Source organism: Podarcis liolepis, assembly GCF_965112155.1.
Source record: "Podarcis liolepis genome assembly, chromosome: 14".
NCBI lineage: Eukaryota > Metazoa > Chordata > Lepidosauria > Squamata > Lacertidae > Podarcis > Podarcis liolepis.
The window spans coordinates 18,931,541-18,950,468 of NC_139569.1; the positions used below are offsets into that span (position 1 = coordinate 18,931,541).

The following is an 18,928-nucleotide window of genomic DNA, read 5'->3' on the forward strand; positions in this document are numbered from 1 at the left end:
TTCAGAAAATAAATGGGAAAGGCTTGCGACTTTCTTTCAAGCAAACTTTCAAGATCACCAACACCATTAAGAATTTATTTATTTTTTGTTCTGTGTAGCACTGATCTGTGAATAAAGAACAGCAGGCAGACACACACACTTTGGCATAGTTGACGGAAGTATATATTTATATTTTAAAAAACGCCATTCTCCAGGACTGTATTTTGAAGCTGTGTGAGCAAGTCTTTCTAGCGTAACATATACAACTAGCAAGCTCCCAAATTGTTCCAGGCCCACAAAGGGCGGCCGGGGATGGTATGTACCCCTTTCACATCCCATATTATGACTATGTGGTGTTACAACACACTTGGCAAGAGATCTGCAGTGAGTCAGAAGCTGGTCACAGCACATTTGCCCTCCTCTCATGATCAATCTTTGCCTCATTACTACAGCATTACAGAAGCTTACCAAATTTAAATCATCATCAAGAAAAGAGCATTTCAAAAAAAATCTCCAAAGCAATGGAAACCAGGTCAACAAGTTCTCTTCTTCACCCCAGGCAATATCCCCCCTGCCCTCCCCAAACTGAAGCTACCCAAACTGCTGCATCTGTCACAAAAACTGCGAAGAGAAAGGGTTTATAGGGGCAGAAAATACACGGGAGAACTGGCCAAACCAGCTCCTATTTCAGATCCTGGTAGCAATGTCTGCTTGTGCCCTGAGGATTCCTAACTGAGATCTTTGCCCAAACTCAGTCACCCTCACAGTGGGAAATGCTCAGCTTGCATGGGCCCAAATGGGAGGCAGGGTGGGAATGTTCCATTCTGGACATGTCCTCACCTGCTGTCTGAAACTATGGCTAGATTATTATTTTTTATTATTTTATGAGTCACCAACCTGAGCCTGCAGCTATCGCCAGGTTAAGAAGCGACTTGTACCAGGAGCAGCAAGGCAGCACCTTCTCTATGCATTCAGCATATTCACACCAAGCATTTAAAGCACTATGGTACCATTTTTAGAGGTCATAAAAGGTAAAGGTAAAGGGACCCCTGACTGTTAGGTCCAGTCGTGGCTGACTCTGGGGTTGCGGCGCTTATCTCACTTTATTGGCCGAGGGAGCTGCTGTACAGCTTCCGGGTCATGGGGCCAGCATTACTAAGCTGCTTCTGGCGAACCAGAGCAGCGCACGGAAACGCCATTTACCTCCCCGCCAGAGCGGTACCTATTTATCTACTTGCACATGATGTGCTTTCGAACTGCTAGGTTGGCAGGAGCAGGGACCGAGCAATGGGAGCTCACCCCGTTGCAGGGATTCGAACCGCCGACCTTCTGATCAGCAAGTCCTAGGCTCTGTGGTTTAACCCACAGCACCACCCGCATCCCTTTTTAGAGGTCATGGCATCCCCCAAAAGAATTCTGGGAGCTGTAGTTTGTTGAGAGTGCCGAGAGTTGTTAAGAGACCCGCTATTCCCCTTTAAGAGCTACAATTTATGGAGTTCCCTATGGACTGATTGTTAACATTGCTCTGGGAATGGCAGCTCTGGGAGGGAACAGGGGTGGGAGGGGTGTCCTAATACTTCTCAGCACCCTCAAACTACAGCTCCCAGAATTCTTCAGAGGAAAGTGGACTGTTTAAAGCAGGGTAGATTTGATTTATCAATTTAAATCATGATTTAAATCACTAGTCAGTAAGACCTGATTTAAATCACTAGTTAGTAAGACGTAATTTAAATCATTTTTTAACAGAAAGACTCATTCTTGCTGGTATAATCTCAATATTTACAACCAGATGAAGGTTTCATTTTCGAAATAATAAATTTTCAGAGTAGTTTTTACAGTTATATAAAAAATTCCTGATTTGGTTATACTATTAGAAATACAAAGACAAGTAATTATGAAATTACTGTTTATACAGTATTTGGACAACTTTTCTGCTGATTTCTTACCCACCCTTTATCTCAAGGTCCGAGGGAGGGGGCGGTGTTCACAGTAACAAGATATACGATCATATAACAAATAAAACTGTTGCAAACATAGTGTAACAACAACAAAAGCAGACCCTTCCTCCATATAAAAGGAAAGGGGGACATTCCATTTATAAAAGCAATACAAATGTTTAAAAGCATTTTTTTAAAAAAAAACAAACAACACCATTCCCATACAGATGCAGACTGAGATAAAGATCTCCACTTAAAAGACTTGCTGGAAGAGGAAAGTCTGCAGCAGACGCCCAAAAGACAACAGAGAGGGTGCCTGCCTAATATTTAAAAGAAGGGAATTCCAAAGGGTAGGTGCCACAAGCTAAAGATCTAAACATACTAGTCCACCTTTCTCTTCTTAGGGTCTGGAAGAGGAGAGGCATTTCTGCCATTGGGGGATGGAGAGAGAAATTATTCCAAGATAATAATTGAGCACACTGAGTTTGAAAGCAGCCCAATTTTTATATAAAAAAGGAACAAAATTCTCCCTCCCACCACCCCAGATATATTTTCCCAGCCCCACCACTTCCTGCCTTTTGCACATCAATTGCTCATTATTTTTTTCAAGGGGGGGGGTAGTGGAGAAACATCTCCCAACATAATTGGGCTGAGCTTTAGTAAACACTGCTTTCAGAATTAAAATTTTCAAGGAAGGGGCCAAAAACAGAGTGCGGGGTAGGGGGGGTGGAGATCCACCACCACCAAATGAGCTAGGAGCACAGCAAAGTCTGCAAGAATCACTGTGCAAAAGCAGCCAATAGGTCTGGTTATGTAAGTCTCAGGGCCTGGCCAGAAAAAACCAAACACCTTTGATTGCTGAGCTTCTTGCCGGCCATAGAGCACCTTTCCCCCCTCCCCTCCGAAACTGCTGAACACACACACAACACACCAACAAAGCCAAACAAGCAGAACTGAACATAAAAATCAGAGATAAGAGCGGAGTCAACATATGCGGAATGTGGTTTGACGTTAACAAAACAAAGAAGCCTGGATTTCAGAGGGGCAAACCTGCAATTTTTCTGCACTGCAACCGTTTCAAAAGTCATCCTCGTCACCTCAATACATGACACCAGCATTTCTCAATGCTGTTTAAACATAAATAAGCCATGCACCCCTTGTGAACCTATATATTGTCGGCTGCTGCACTGTGCTTACGGCAGGGATGAGGTACAGTACTGGTGGCTCTGTAGATGCTCCTGGACTCCAACTCCCATCAGTCCCAACAGCACAACTGACAGTCAATTGTCAGGGGTGATGGGAAGCCTCTGAGTTCAGCAAGGGCTGGAGGGGCACAAGTTCCCCACCCTTGGCATCTGGGGAAAGCCTGGTCTGTGCCACTGGCAAACCTCAGCAACGGCACAGGCAGGCAATGGCCACATTCACAGCATACAATTAAAGCACCAAGATATCACTTTAAACAGTCATGGCTTCCCCCAAAGAATTCTGGGAGCTAGTTTGTTTTTAGGAGACTTCCCATTCCCCTCACAGAGCTACAATTTCCAGAGTGGTGTAATTCCTCTTTGAAGGGAACTCTGGGAATTGTAGCTCTGGAAGGGAAACAGAGGTCAGCACCCTTAACAAACTACAGCTCCCAGAATTCTTTGTGGAGACGGTTTGAAGTGGTGGCATAGTGCTTCAAATGCATGGTGCAAACATGACCAGAGAGTAGCAGCATAACAATGTGCACTGATGAGAGAGGCTAGTATATTTTTATTCTTAAAGAATGGGTTGTTTCCCAAGCGCTGTCAATAAGGTGGAGGCAGAGTTTAATTTCCCCTCTCAAGAGAGGTCCCAAAATCCTTTGCAAAGTTTTCTCACCATGCGTGTTCTGCAATGCACCTCATTGGTGATTGGTGTTCCTCCAAAAAAAACACCAACACTGTGGCTGACCTGTTGAAGCTGGTCATGGAGACAGGTCATCTTTGTTAAAGAATAGAGCACAAAACTGAACTGGCAAGTTTTTAGTTATTTGCTGCCCTTTCAAGCAAAGGCTTTCATTGCCTGGAACCAATAGCTGGGATAATACAATGCTGCTGTTGACTTTACCAGAGGGGGACGGGCAGGACACAATGGGGGAAGGGTAGGAAATAATTTCGTGCTTCTGTACACATGCTCTGGACCAAAAGTCTGGACAGACTACTGTTCTGGCTGAAACGACAACCGCAAATATGAACAGCCTCAAATCAATTTTTCCTCTTCCTGGAACTATGCAGCGAGCTCTGTTTTCAACAAGATATTTCCTCCACCACCTACTTTGTTCCAAAATGAGACACTCCTCCAAGTTCTCACTTGTACCTTGAGATAAGCGTGTATCACAAGTGAGAAGTCTTTCTTCGGACGGTTAAGTGTCAGGAAGAGATTGATGGGCATTGCAAAGGTCTGATTCTTTTTCCGTTTGCTGCCAAATAAGCTGGAAGCTGTGAGCTCTACTCCTTTTCCCCTCTCCCCCCAAAATAACAGAATCGTCAAAAGTTAAGAAAACTCAGGTTTCTGCAAAATGGGTATACATTTTCAGAGGGCTGCTTTGATTTATCCTGCTACCCCTTGGCAAAGAACGAAAGGATGGGGTGCTGTCTATGTGGAGTAACTGATTAGGATCGGGGAGACCCAGGCGCGAATCCTCACTCAGTTCACTGTGTGCCTTGGGCTTCTCACTCAAGACATAAATTACAGGGTTGTTCTGCAGGTAACAGCAGAAGGTGCAGAACTCTATATACCCACAAGGAGCTCCTTGGAAGCACAAGGGGTAGGGAAAGAAGTGTTGCAGGATGAAGCAGGGCAATCTTTCTGACTGCCCAGGGACCACATGCCAATGAGCATTGGAGCCAGCAGTGGGAATTGCCTGGGCTCATTCATTCACCCTCATGGGAAAGAGTGACCCCTCTCAAGGCACCAATCTCCCCTTTGCAATAACACTCCTCCCAGCCCAGGGACTGAATACACACCATACATTTAAAGCACGTTGAAAAAACGTGCCTCTCCAAACAAAGGATAGTGGGAACTGTAACTTGCCCCCACTGAGCTCCAATTCCCAGCACCCTTAGACTACAGTTCCCAGGATTCTTTGGGGGAGAATGTGATTTACATCTACAGCGTGTAGGCAGTCCTAGTGACCTTCCATGTGCACCTTCCTCTTCACTGCAATGGTGCTCCCAACACTGAAAAGCATGGGAGCAGAAAAATTTGGGTAAGACACATGGTGGCTTGGGTGTCCCCCTATGGACCACACAGATATATATATATATACACCGTATTTTTTGCTCTTTAAGACTCACTTTTTCCCTCTTAAAAAGTAAGGGGAAATGTGTGTGCGTCTTATGGAGCAAATGCAGGCTGCGCAGCTATCCCAGAAGCCAGAACAGCAAGAGGGATTGCTGCTTTCACTGCGCAGCGATTCCTCTTGCTGTTCTGGCTTCTGAGATTCAGAATATTTTTTTCTCTTTTTTTTCCTCCTCCAAAAACTAGGTGCGTCTTATGGTCTGGTGCGTCTTATAGAGCGAAAAATACGGTGTGTGTGTATGAGTTATAATGCAATTTATAATTTACAAATAGCAACCACAGAAAATAATCAGGAGCTGGTGCAGACTATGGGAGACTTGCCCTCTTCAAGACATCCCTTCCCCATAAAGTGTTTCCAGGTTTTAAAAAAGCTTGTGTCCCCGCAGTGGAACATACATACAAATCAGGTGCTTTTTTTTCTCATGTGGTGCCTTCAAACCTCCTTCCAAAGCCACAAGCACTGCAAGGCTTTTCATTGTCATTTAAAACGATTAAACCCGAAGGATGAATGTCATGTGTTCGTTCCAGAGCGCAAGCCATGGCCTGTGCCTTTAACTGTATGGGCAGCAGCAGTAAGAGCTGTTCGACAGTGGAATTTGCTGCCAAGGAGTGTGGTGGAGTCTCCTTCTTTGGAGGTCTTTAAGAAGAGGCTTGACAACCATATGTCAGGAGTGCTCTGATGGTGTTTCCTGCTTGGCAGGGGGTTGGACTCGATGGCCCTTGTGGTCTCTTCCAACTCTATGATTCTATGATTCTATGAAATCTGCCAGAAGAATGACTTACTGCACTCCAGAGAAGAGAGGCATAAAGGTAACTAACACACAGCTCCCACCACAGTGGGAGTGAGATAATTGGCCTTCCAAATGGCTGGACCACCCCATGGCAGCCTGAGATCAGAGGGTACAGAGTTCTGCACCGCAGCTTCCATGGCCAGGCCTCACGCTGGCTCTCAGCCCGATAAATCCTTTCAGCCAAACTAGACTCTGGGAGGACCCTGCTCTTCTCTCTTGCACCACAGAAGAAAAACCGCAATATTCAGAAGAGAAGGGAGGGAGGGTAATCTACATCCTTGTTAGGCCTGCCAGTGTCTTTTCCCCTACATTATTATCACTACGGCAGAGTTCTTGGCAGAAGCTACCTGGAGCAAAGAGAGCTCAGAGCGTTGCTCGGAAAGTCAAACAGCTCATTTAGCGCAAGACAGGGAACTCCCGGGCCTTCCTTATTCGCCAGCCGCTGAAGGAGGAGCCCATTACATTCCAAAATCTCTCCAGACATGTTATGAGCAGAAGGAGCTGCCTTCTACTAAGTCAGACCATTGGTCCATCTAGCTCAAGATTGGCTTCACTGACCGGAAATGGCTCTCCGGGTGTGTGAGGACAATAATTTTTCCAATTCCTACCTGCAGATGACGGGGATTGGATCTGGGTGGAAAGCAGATGCTCTACAGCTGAGCTATGGCCCTTCTACAAGAGCAGAAAGCCTTTTTCAGCTCAAGGGCCACATTCCCTTCTGGGAACCTTTCAGAGGCCACATGCCAAAGATGGCGGGGCCTGAAGAAAAAGTGGGCTGAGCAACAAATATGAATACAATAGGCTACTTTCTACGCATGCTCCTTCTGTCCTCTAGCCAGGCAAGCAAGAGGCATTATGGGAGTTTAAGGACACATGGCAGTCAGGCAGGAACATTCAAGGAGGGTTCAAAGTAGCACCGGTGAGGGGAGTGGCTTGGGGACGATTTCCAAGGGCCAGATAGGGAGATTGGAGGGGCCTACATACTCTAGATCAGGGCTGTCCAACAGGTCGATCGCGATCTACCAGTCGATCAACAACTATGGCTGATCCTCCCCCAAAAAAGCTCAACAACTCTGGTCAATCCAATGGGTAGATCACTGCCAGTTTATTTATAGTGGGAGTAGATCGCAGTCTCTTGGAAGTTGGACACCCCTGCTCTAGACAAACAAAATCACAGGTAATGAAGAGTGTGGCCTGGGGAGAACAGGGGTGAGCAGGGAGCCTCCCGAGGGCCAAATAGAGAGACCTGGAGAGGCCAAAGTTCCCCACCCCTACTCAGATGGGCAGCAGTGAGAGCATTCAGCAAAAACTGAATGGAGTAAGAAAACAGTCCAGTGAAGACTGAACATGATCACCAGCCACAGAACACAGACCAATATTTGCGGGGGGGGGGGGTGGTGGTTATGAAATTAAATGGAGTTTCCCTGAAAGAAGGCTCGCTAGCTGGCAACATGAGTGGAAGGATTCCGTGTTTCCACAGTACTTCCAATTGTATTCCCTAATTTAGGTTATCTATAAAATGAAAATCTAGCATACTCTTCCATGGATACATCTGTTCAGTTCAATACAGCTTTTCAATGTGCAGCCCTAAGTACTGCACATCCAGGCGACCACCATTGCGAGATAAAAGGCAAACTGGAATTATTGATTTTATTGTTATTAATATTATTTTTTTTTATTATTATTATTATTATTATTATTATTATTATTATTATTATTATTATGCCATCCATCTGACTGCGTTACCCCAGGTACTCTGGGTATTAAATTACAAATTAAAACACAGTAAGATATCCTGACAAAAAGCTGCAGGGTCAAATAATTTTAAAAGGCATTCCTGGGATATTTTAATACCAGATATGCACCCCACCCGACCCCCACAACCTGCTGGACCTTGTATTTGTATATTTTACTTTGCTGCCTTGTTTTATAGTATTAGTCTTCGATTTTGTGAACTGCCTTGTCATCATCTCCGTGAGAGGTGGAATAGAAAGGGTTTTAAATACATGCAAGATGGTTGAATTAAACTCAGGGTGAAGGAACGGGTCAGAGATAATAGCTTTGCAAGTGACCAGGGCAAAGCAGCAACTGATTGGAAGCCGCTGGTTTGGTACATGAATATTTGAACAATCTCTTTTTCAAGGCAGAACAGAAAACCCCCATGGAAAACGATATACAGTGGGGAAGAGGAGGATGAAATTTAAGGCGAGAGATTGAAGAGGAGCATCTATATATATATATATATATATATATATATATATATATATATATATATATATATGCTTTCGTAGATTTTCACGGGTACAGGAATGCAGGTTTTGGTGTCTTCGGGTGTCTTCCCGTGTAAGAGTTGGGGTGTCTAGGCGACGTTTCGACGAGGTCTCACTCGTCATCTTCAGGCTGGTGCTTTCGGCTTCTTGTTACTGGAACAGAGCAGGATCTCAGTGTTTGAGTTCCTATAAATACTGTTGAGGGGGTGTGGTGTATAGCCTCCAACGTTCTGGGCAGAGAGGAAGTTCCCAGGTTAGTGTGCCTTTTCTTCTTTTGTTCCTTAATTACTTGAGGGATATCTTGAGTGATTTCTTGAGTGATATTCTGAGTACCACTTAGGTGGGTCATTAAGTGTGGATTAGTTGCTAAAGCTTTCGTGTCTTGACCTCTTGAGCTTGTGAAGCTCTCCACAGATAAATTACAGACACCTCTCCACAGATAAATTACAGACACCATCCAGTAGCCAAACCATAGTGGCACCTCCGGATGCTGCACCCCCCTGCTATCCCTACACAGATCTGGCTGGCACAGGGCACAAAACCACAGCTCGCCCCTATACACGAAGCCAAGCCAGAGCACAACTAAGTGCAGTATAGCCATCTTCTCAGAAAAACTCTTCACAAGCTCAAGAGGTCAAGACACGAAAGCTTTAGCAACTAATCCACACTTAATGACCCACCTAAGTGGTACTCAGAATATCACTCAAGAAATCACTCAAGATATCCCTCAAGTAATTAAGGAACAAAAGAAGAAAAGGCACACTAACCTGGGAACTTCCTCTCTGCCCAGAACGTTGGAGGCTATACACCACACCCCCTCAACAGTATTTATAGGAACTCAAACACTGAGATCCTGCTCTGTTCCAGTAACAAGAAGCCGAAAGCACCAGCCTGAAGATGACGAGTGAGACCTCGTCGAAACGTCGCCTAGACACCCCAACTCTTACACGGGAAGACACCCGAAGACACCAAAACCTGCATATATATATATATATATATATATATAACACCAGGTAGGATTAAAACCTGAGACTGCAGGGAACTGTTCTTTCCTGTCCATTTGCAAGCTGATGAATTTCTGCCTGTCACAGAGGATCATAATAATGGTGAGAAAAGCATTTTTCCAGATGTAAGAACATAGGAAGAGTTCTGCTGGATCAGGCCAATGGGACATTTAGTCTCAGCCTAACCTACCTCACAGGGTTGTTCTGCGATGATTGACAGATGATTCCAGACTACTGATAGGTGGGGAAAGTCATGCCCCGCTATCAAAGTTGATCTGCAAGGGTTGGTGGAGGGGAAAAAGCCTTGGCTTGATGAGCCAAAAGTGTTCCCTACCGCTAACCCAGTTGAACAGTATGAACTGCTCTAAGGCAGCTGCTTATACTCCTTATCCAGCTGGAGAAAGTGGAGGGCAGGGGAACAGAAATGTGCTTCGATCCTTCCAACCATGCTCAGATATCTGAAGTGGAGGCAGGCAATGGTTCAGGCTGGTTGGTGGTTCTGGCTCCAAAAGAACAAAGTTTGGAACAAGCTTGGGGCTAAATGCTCTGCCCCCTACACACTGTTTTTGACATGAAAATCCATGATTCACAGAGGTGCCTGAACCAGTAAACTCTAGCTTGGTTTAAGCCCGGTTCAGTTGGAACAGGGAACTCTGGCTTAATAGAAACCAGGATCTTCGGGACAGAGCCAGCATTCAATGAGAGGAGGTCATGGGAGAGAGATCTTTGCTAGGAACATTGGAAGTGGCCTTATACAGAGTCAGACCACTGGTCTGTTTAGTCTAGTATTGTCTACACTAACTGGCAGAAACTCTCCAGGTTTTTAGCCCTACCTGGAGATGCCAAGGATTGAACCTGCAGCCTTCTGTATGCAGACCATATGCTCTGCCACTAAGCTATGTCCCATCCCAAACCAGGCCAACAACAGAAGCAACCTTCTAAAGATGATGGAGGAGACCTTTCCATTGACTGGAGTGTTTTGACAATACTGCTGGTCAACCCAGTAGTTCATGCCCAATATCATTTTGGAGGTTCAACTAGGGGACTAACATTTCCAAAGCAAAACAAAAGAAGTAACCGCTTCAGTGGTTAACGCTACCTAGACAATGCCTTTCTTGTCAGGATTCCTCCAAGTCTGCCGATGGCTCCCTCCAGTGTGTAGGTGCTGCTGTTTTGGCTACAGAAAGCAACGGCAATCACAGCCTAAGCATCAGAATTACACAATTGTTGCAATGACGTCCAAGATCACGTCGGCACACCTCTTTGAAGAGCCTCAAATGCACACTATGGGAGCCCCAAGGGTGATTAATTGCAATTAAGGTGACTTCGAAGGTTTTTTTAAAAAAATGCAAACCGGTGAGATAAGCACGAGGACCTGTAATGAGAATTAAATCCACGTGAAGGAATGCCATCTCAGCCAACTGTTTAGGCTGAATAGCTCCCATATGGTGTGTGTAATAGAGCTATATATACACCCACACAAGCCTTGATGTAGAACGCCTTTGACATCTTGCCTTCGAGACACTGCTGGATTACTCTCATTTTTATTGTGCCACATTACTCCACTCAGACATTCTCTCTTAGAACTCCCATTTAAAACATCTTCTAAGCAAATGGATAGGTAAGGTGTCTAATTTGGAATTTTTTGATTAATTTTTTTAAAAAAGAGACCAATTACAGCATCTTCACCGAGAATAAAGTAGGCTACCTGCAACTGCACATCTCAGAGTTACACCCAGGCGCACACCCTACAGAATAATGATTTGTAGCAGAGTTTTAGGCCAGCATTATGCAAACACGTGCCAGAACTCCTCCTGCTCTTTGGAATCACTGTTTACCCTTCACTATTCACCCCCACCCACCCACTTTTTGATTGCATCACATAGACAATCGCAGCAGGTTTCACCTGCAGCAAAGTGATATTCTGAAAGCTAAAGTCATGCCAGTATCAATGTAAACAGATAGCAAATTTCCCAAACCTAGCAACATTTGTTTTAATGGGAATCTAGGGGGGAGATGGGGAGCGGGGGACCAGGTATGCAATTCATGTTTCCCAGGTGTCTCCAGGTGTGCACAATTTGGCATTGCAAAGCTGATGCTCTGCTTAACATTTTTGCTCCCATCTGCGGTAGAGGCTGGTCCACTAGGGCGATTGGGGCATTGCCCCCCACCAATTTCAGGCAGCCCCACCTTCCCCCCGTTCTTACATACAGCCAGTTAGGGGGTTGCTCCTGCCTGTCATTGGCTCTAGCGCCACCTGCTGTTGGTCTCCCTGCCTCCTGCCCTACCAGCCCCAGGGGGCACCAGTCGCTACTACCCACCTGTAATTTACGCAGGCACAGTTTGTCCCTGAAGAACAAACAAAGAAGTCAGGCATACAGTCAGAAATGTTATCACGGCATGAACTTTTACTCCCACCTTTCCTACAAGGAGGTCAAGGTGGCATAGGCAGTTCTGACCTCACCCTACAAAAATGTATTTTAGCTTCAAAATAACCCTGTGAGGTAGGACAGGCAAAGAGGCTAGCCTGAGGACACTCAAGCGAGATTTGAAACTTGACCCTCAAACCACTGCACAACACTGCCCTGCTATGGCTATTAGGTAGAATCCTTGGTTGGTGGAGCAGCAGAAACTGAACTAGAAGCAGCCACAAATTCATGTAGACGCAAGAAGCTTATTTCTTTTTCTTTTCCCCATTTCCCCACCCCCTCATTTTTTTAAAAAAGCACATAGGTTTGAGAAATTGCTTGCACATTTATTCCTTACATTTCCGCAAGGGTGAGAGACCTCCAGAAGACAGCTGAAAATTCAAAGGAAAGGATTTGGTACACACAAGCCAGTCCTATTTCTGACGCAGGCATTTTAAAATGAAAGGTAGAGAGAGGCCCAGACCAGGAGTGGGGGAAATCTCTAGATATTGCTGGACTATAACTCCCATCATCAGCTCCAGCCAGCACGGCCAAAGATCAGCAGCGATGGGAGTTGTAGTCCAACCACATCTGGACTACATCCCCCAATGTTGCTTTTCCAGCAGCTGGGCTCCCTTCCAGTTTATTAGAGAAGGCCAAGATGGTATCTTCCATGTTTTGGACTTCAATAGGCTCTTGCAAGCACTGACAAGGGTCAGGGATGATGGCAGTTTTAGTCCATCAGTTGGAGGGTAGCCCTGTGTTAAGAGTATGGGAGGAAAACTAGGGAGAGGGGTTTGCAAGGGACAGCTGGGTAGGTGGGGAAAACAGGAAACACGCCTTCCAACCTGCAAAGTCTCCTTACAAGTGTCCCCCTCTTAATGGCGGGATTTGTTCTACCTCCACAGTTAGAGGCATTTTGCCTCTGGGTACCAGTTGCCAGGAATCTCAGGTGGGCAGAGTGCTCTTGCACTCATGTCCAGCTTGCAGGCTTCATGAAGATATCTTGTTGGCCGCTATGAGAACAAGATGCTGGACTAGATGGGCCATTGGCTTGATCCAGCAGGTTTGTCTTATGTTCATACTGTTGAGGTAAAAACAGGGTGAGACGCCCAATGTTGCTTTTATCGCATCAGGCTTGGGTTAGAAACCAGGTGCATTGCAGGTGTGCACAGGCCTGGTTCTCACGACATACTAAGCCAACCTTTGGCGACAGCTCAGCATGGTGCAACAGGAAGAATGGACTGGGGACAAGCCCAAAGGCTGCAAGCCATGATTTAGGGTGTCATGCAAGCCAGGCCACAGGAGGAGAGATTGCAGAGCAAATACCGTATTTTTCGCACCATAAGATGCACTTTTTTCTTCCTAAAAAGTAAGGGGAAATGTCTGTGGCCACAGCATGAACCACAAAAATCATACTTCCACTGTTTCGTTCAGAATATTCTTTTTCTTGTTTTCCTCCTCCTCTAAAAACTAGGTGTGTCTTATGGTCAGGTGCATCTTATGGGTATATATACCAGGTGCTCATGTGAAAGAGCCAGGCCACACGCTTCAATGGCATGTAGCAGGGCACAGTAATCAAGCACGTTCAGTAGCCAACAGGACTTGGAAAGAAACTCAAGGCACTTCCAGACAGTCACTATTTTCCAAGCAGCAACAAGGCACTTCCAGACCATCACTGTTTTCGGGTGGCTCTCAATAGCATACTAACAAATTCAAGTAACCAATTTATAGCTGATCTTTGTGGAAGTAGGTAGAGGTAAAAGGTACCCCTGCCCGTACGAGCCAGTCATGTCCGACTCTAGGGTTGCGTGCTCATCTCGCTCTAGAGGCCGTGAGCCGGCGCCGTCCGAAGACACTTCCGGGTCACGGCACCAGCGCAGCACACGGAAACGCCGTTTACCTTCCCGCTATAAAGCGGTCCCTATTTATCTACTTGCACTTAAGAGTGCTTTCGAACTGCTATGTGGGCAGGAGCTGGGACCGAACAACGGGAGCTCACCCCGCCGCGGGGATTCGAACCGCCGACCATACAATCGGCAAGTCCTAGGCACTGAGGTTTTACCCACAGCGCCACCCGCGTCCCTTGTGGAAGTAGGTCTTGCGCAACAAACCTGCTTTCACAAAGGACTGGACTTTTTTTTGCAATAAGCAAAGCAACAACAACAACAAATGCACTGAGAAGTGTCAGATAACACTCGCTTTCATGCAACGCTATCTAACCTCCCGGAAAACAGATCAGAATGAATGCTCACTGAATAGCCAATGTTGGCTAATCTCCCTGCAAACCAGTAAGGAGGAAGGTTCAAAAACCTGGTCTTCTGCAGGTGTCCTCAGAAGCATTCAAATATGCTGGGCAGTTGGGAGCAACAAAAAGACATTTGGTACAACACCATCCTATCTCTTACGAACAATCACCCCAAAACCGCAATGGAAGTGCAAATCAATTTCACTGCAAGATCGTAAGAAGGTAATCCCTCCCCTTAACACATACAGGATGGGAGAAGAGTGGAGAAGTCTTTAACACAGCAACAAAACATGACCAGGCATTACCAGCAAAGTTGCTTATTGCAGCCAGCGAGTCGTCCAGATTTATCATCACTACCAGGCAGCACCAGGCTCAAACATCCACAAAAGCCACGGAGAATTCATATTTGCCACAACTGCACTTTGAAAGGGCAAAATTAAAGTCCCAGTTTGAAAAGAAGCGTGTGCGCTTTCAAGCAGTCTTCAATAAGTCCCTTAAGAATAGGTGGCACTAGACAACCAACATTTCACCCCAGGTTAAACCTAGTAGGTAAAAGCAGCAGACCCTCCCAGCCAATTAAAGAAAGTTAAGTTGGCACACCTGTGGCAGATCTGAATTTGCCCCTCACATCACCTCTAGTCTTTTTACTCTTTCATCAGATCTCTACAGCCAATCGGAAGACTGACAGCACAAACCAAACCACAGCTACTCAGAAGTAACTCCTACTTAATTCAATGGGGTTTACTCCCACATAAACAGGGTTAGGACTGCAGCCTTATGTAAAGAAGGCTACAAAGGCAATTTTTTCCCAACCCCTTCCTTTTATGGTTCTCTCTATTGTTCAAGATGAGAGCGTCTATGGAAGCAGATACACACCAAGCACAAAAGTAGATATCAAATTTGATCAGATTCCATAATACCACTTAAAAGTAGGTGGGATCACAGTTTCACACATAGGTGATGGTCACAGCAGATGAAGAAATTAAAAGCTTCCAGAGCCTTTGGCCCCATTTCTATATATATATAAAATAAAAATCAAGCCACAGTTGGGTTTTTTGCGGCCTGTGTCATTTTTTCCTACAGGTCAAAACAGCCATGTGTGAATGCTTTCCTCATCCAAACACACAGTGGAAAATGCCTTGTATATGGTAGAGCAGACATAGGCAAACTCGGCCCTCCAGATGTTTTGGGACTACAACTCCCATGATCCCTAGCTAACAGGACCAGTGGTCAGGGATGATGGGAGTTGTAGTCCCAAAAACATCTAGAGGGCCGAGTTTGACTATGCCTGCGGTAAAGAGTTGGCTAGGCCTCACCTTCTCAGTGGCCTAAAACAGACAAGCTCAGAAGAAAGCCTTGTTACTGGTATAAACTGGGCCTAAGGCTGCACTCTTCTTACCCGTACTAAGTCAGCGCTGGTCCTGCTATTAGACATCATGAGACAGCCTCCCCAGGCAACCAATTTAGGACATCATGAAAGACTAAGTCATTAGTTATTTGTTTTCGTTATCATAAGTCAATTATCATTGTATATTTACTCCCAGGGAGAGGCACTTGTGAGACTTTCTGTCTCAGGTGTCAATGTAACTTGGCTACACTTGAGTACTAAGTTCCACTTGACATAAGGTGGTGGTGCAGTAGAATATCTTACCAGACTTGACTTGAATGTAAGCCTCACTGGCCTCTCAGGGGCTTACTTCTGAGTAAACATGAATAGGCCTGGGCTGTGAAATGAGAGTGCCATTAAGAGCATAAGCCTTGGCTGGAACTGCTCAATACAACTGCTCTTCCTCAATTCAACACTGGAAGCATCCACAAAAACCTCCCTCATAGAACCAAAGTTATATGTGTTGGCTTGGCTACAGAATAGAATAAGATTTATATCAGATGCACATATTTAAAAGCACAGGGTAGTTCACTATACACAAGAGAAGCCATCAACCCTCAACAAAATTAGCCTTAAAAAAAGAAAAAGAAAACCCTATTACCTGCTCTGCTCCATAAACCGTAGCAAACTGGACAAACTCCTCTATCCGGACAAATCCATCACCATCACGGTCCAGGGCATCGAAGACAGCTCGGAGCCGGGGAGCATCATCTGGGGAACTTGGAGATTCATCCTCTATGTGTTCAGTGTGCCCAAATTCAAGGTGTGGGCTGAGATTACTGGGAGAATGGAAAGCAGGAAAGAGGTCCACTCCCGTGCCAATTTGGGGAGCAAGAGCCAAATCCAAAGGCCGCAGCAAAGGGCTCTGTGGACACTTTTGAGAGTCACAGCTATCCATATCTTTAGTCCAAGGGGGGCTTGGAAGGCCTCTGTCTAAGGGGCCTTCTTCCTCCTCCTCTTCCTCTTGAGAAGGCTCACCAGCCAAGATCAAGGGTTCCCCACCTTCCACAGGCTCCTGGGGTTGTGGAAAGGGTTCTCCTTCACTCCACTCCTCTACAACCGGTTGTAAATCCTGAGGAACTGGAGACTCTGCCTGGATGAAGGAGCAAGAGACCAACTGCTCCTCTTCCCTCAACGCTGTGCTTTCCTCCAAGGCCAACCCATCCCGGACAGGGGCAAGCCTCAAATCCAAACCCTCCCCAGGGCTATCCGGATTACTGTTATCGTCCACACCTGAACCGGTTTCCCCGTCGCTGATTGGCCCCTGGGCCTCCCGGTCCACCTCCTCCGGCTCCTTCTCCACGCGGTACAAAAAATCAAGGGGGCCGTCGGGGAACAAGGCTTGGCGGCGCTCCATCTCACCCAGCTTCATCCCGTTCAGGACCCGCTCCAGGGCCAAAGGCTTTTTTATGTCCCCTGTTCCGGGCAAGATCAAGGCGGTGTTTCCCGCGGTTGTTTCCCGGGAAAGCAGCACGAGTTCGGGGCTGGGCAAAGCCGGTCCTCTCTTTTGCTCCAGGAGGAGGTATTTCCCATTCTGGAGGGGCCCCAGCGTCAGAAGCGGCTCTCGATCCGGTTTGGTCCCTGGATCGGAAAGAGTCATTAGCAAATCCGGATCCATTTTCATCAGAGAGAAACTGAAGGGGGGGGAGGGGAGAGGAGAGCGGGTTGCTTTTTCTTGTTTCCTTTTAAATAGAAAAAAGGGACTGCGAGGAGGAGGAGGAGGGGCGGGGAGAGAAATGCAATATAAAGGCCGCTCCGCTTCTCCTTAGCAACCGCCGCCCCGCTACTGAAAAAAAACCCGATCTCCGGTTATGGTGCCGTTTTGGACTCCTCGGAGGAATCGCCGCCGCCGCCGCCGCCTCTCCTGCAAACCCGAGCCGCGCTCCTATGCCATCGCCTCGCGTCCATCACCTCCACACCCTTCGCATCTCCCCTTCCAGAAGGAAAAAGCAGCCCGCAAGCACACGCACACACCACCTCTGCTTCGGAGGAAAAGAGAAGAGTTGATCTATTAGATCACGTGAAAAAAAAATCGATTTCAAGGAAGAGTAAGATGAGGTGGTTGAAATCCAGGCAAGGGCAGCGCGCGCACTCGCAGACCCCCCCCCCAAAAAAAAGATTCAATGGAAGGAGCAAAGCGAAGGGGAGGGAAATCAGCAGCGCCCCCACAAGAAGGAGGGGAGGGAAAAAAACATAAGCCAGGCAGCGTTTTGCAAAAGGAGGCCCCGGTTCAAGCCGGTATCCAGAAGGACGCAGAGAAAGCGCGACTCACTCCGGGGGTACAGGAGGAGAAATCAGGTGTCCCCCTCTTTTTTTTCCTCCCTCCTCTCTCTGTCGCCTCCTCCTCACTCGCCTACCCGATGGGTCTGTATCCTGGCAGCGCTGCTCTCCCCTTGCGGCAAGAGGTGCATGGCAGGCGGCGACCGTCTCGCTCCTCCTCTCTGCAAGCAAAGCCGGCTGGTGGCGAAGGAGGGAGGGCGGGCGGCTTGGCTTTTCGTCTGCCCCGGCGCCTCTGAATCAGGCTCCTCCCGGCCGGGGGGACGGGAGGAGGAGGAGGAGGCCGGCTTTGTGTGCGTCTCTCTCCGGATCAGGCTCCACCCGTTGCTTGCCTGGCCGGAGGAGGAGATGGCAAGGAGACAAGGTGTTTTTTTAAGAAATAAAAACGGGCCCAATGTGGGGGTTACTCAAGAGAGTGGGGAGCACTTGCCTTCAAGCTGTGCCTGCGGGAGATCCCACTGAATGAATCTATTGTGTTTATTGACTGCATTTACAATATCCTCCCAAACAGCCTGCGGCGTTCGCATTCGCCACTTAAAACAGCTTTTAACCTTCTGCTTGACTTGTTTGTTTGTTAACTCTGTTCCCGTAATTCTGTTCTGTAATTCTAGGACAAGTGTAGAAAACCTCTAAAGCGAAACGGGCCAAAGATGGCACGGTATACAGGAGCCCACCTTCCTAACTTTCTGCCAACTGCTTAAGTCCCCCCTTTTTTCCAAGCAAAAGGTTGTCAGGACTCCTAGGGGAATCTTAGCCAAGTCTGCTCATAAGTAAGCCTCATTGAAGTCCCTTAGAGTTACTCCCAGCAGTTAAGTGTAAAAAGGAGGGCTGCTCTGCTAGCCCCAGGGGATGGTGCACCTCACTACCAACAATTGGGCCAGAGCGTGTTGGCACGTGATTATGAGGGGGCATAAAGTTGGCACCAGCACTTGGCAGTCTGGGGCAACTGCCTTGGCCCCAGTCATGAGCATAGCCAAGGGGGGCAGGGAGGGGCAGCTGCCCCCCTAATCAATATAAATCCATATCAAACTTAAGTTCTGCGCCCCACTAACAAAAATCCTGGCTATGCCCATGGTCCCAGCGCCCTATCTATCTAAAATGGCTCCATCTGGGGGTTAGTCAGGTGTGTGGACAGCACTGCCCTCCAGCTGTGGGGGCTTGGGGTGTTAACCCACCTCATTTCTAAAATCAAACCCCAAAACAAATCTACTCCTGGACTTTGAGCTGCACCAAGCCAGTTGATCTAGCTGCCATTTTAATTTCCCACACTGCTCTCACCATAGAGGTGTTCAAGGGCACTGTGGGA

General features: G+C 46.9%; 1 protein-coding gene across 14 annotated transcripts in view; it reads right to left on the minus strand.

Moving 5' to 3' along the window:
* The window catches only part of RAB11FIP3 (RAB11 family interacting protein 3), an 86,057-nt gene extending 68,165 nt beyond the window's left edge, over positions 1-17,892 (minus strand). For 6 of the 14 annotated variants that reach the window (XM_083473650.1, XM_083473647.1, XM_083473651.1 and 3 more), the window contains exon 1: positions 15,947-17,861. In XM_083473650.1, coding sequence (XP_083329776.1) covers positions 15,947-16,969 — 1,023 coding nt within the window. In that variant the 5' untranslated portion in view covers positions 16,970-17,861. Of the gene's footprint in view, positions 1-15,946 lie in introns of all 14 variants that reach the window. The other 8 variants (XM_083473644.1, XM_083473642.1, XM_083473652.1 and 5 more) reach the window with 7 other exon arrangements.
* Positions 17,893-18,928: the final 1,036 nt, after the last annotated feature.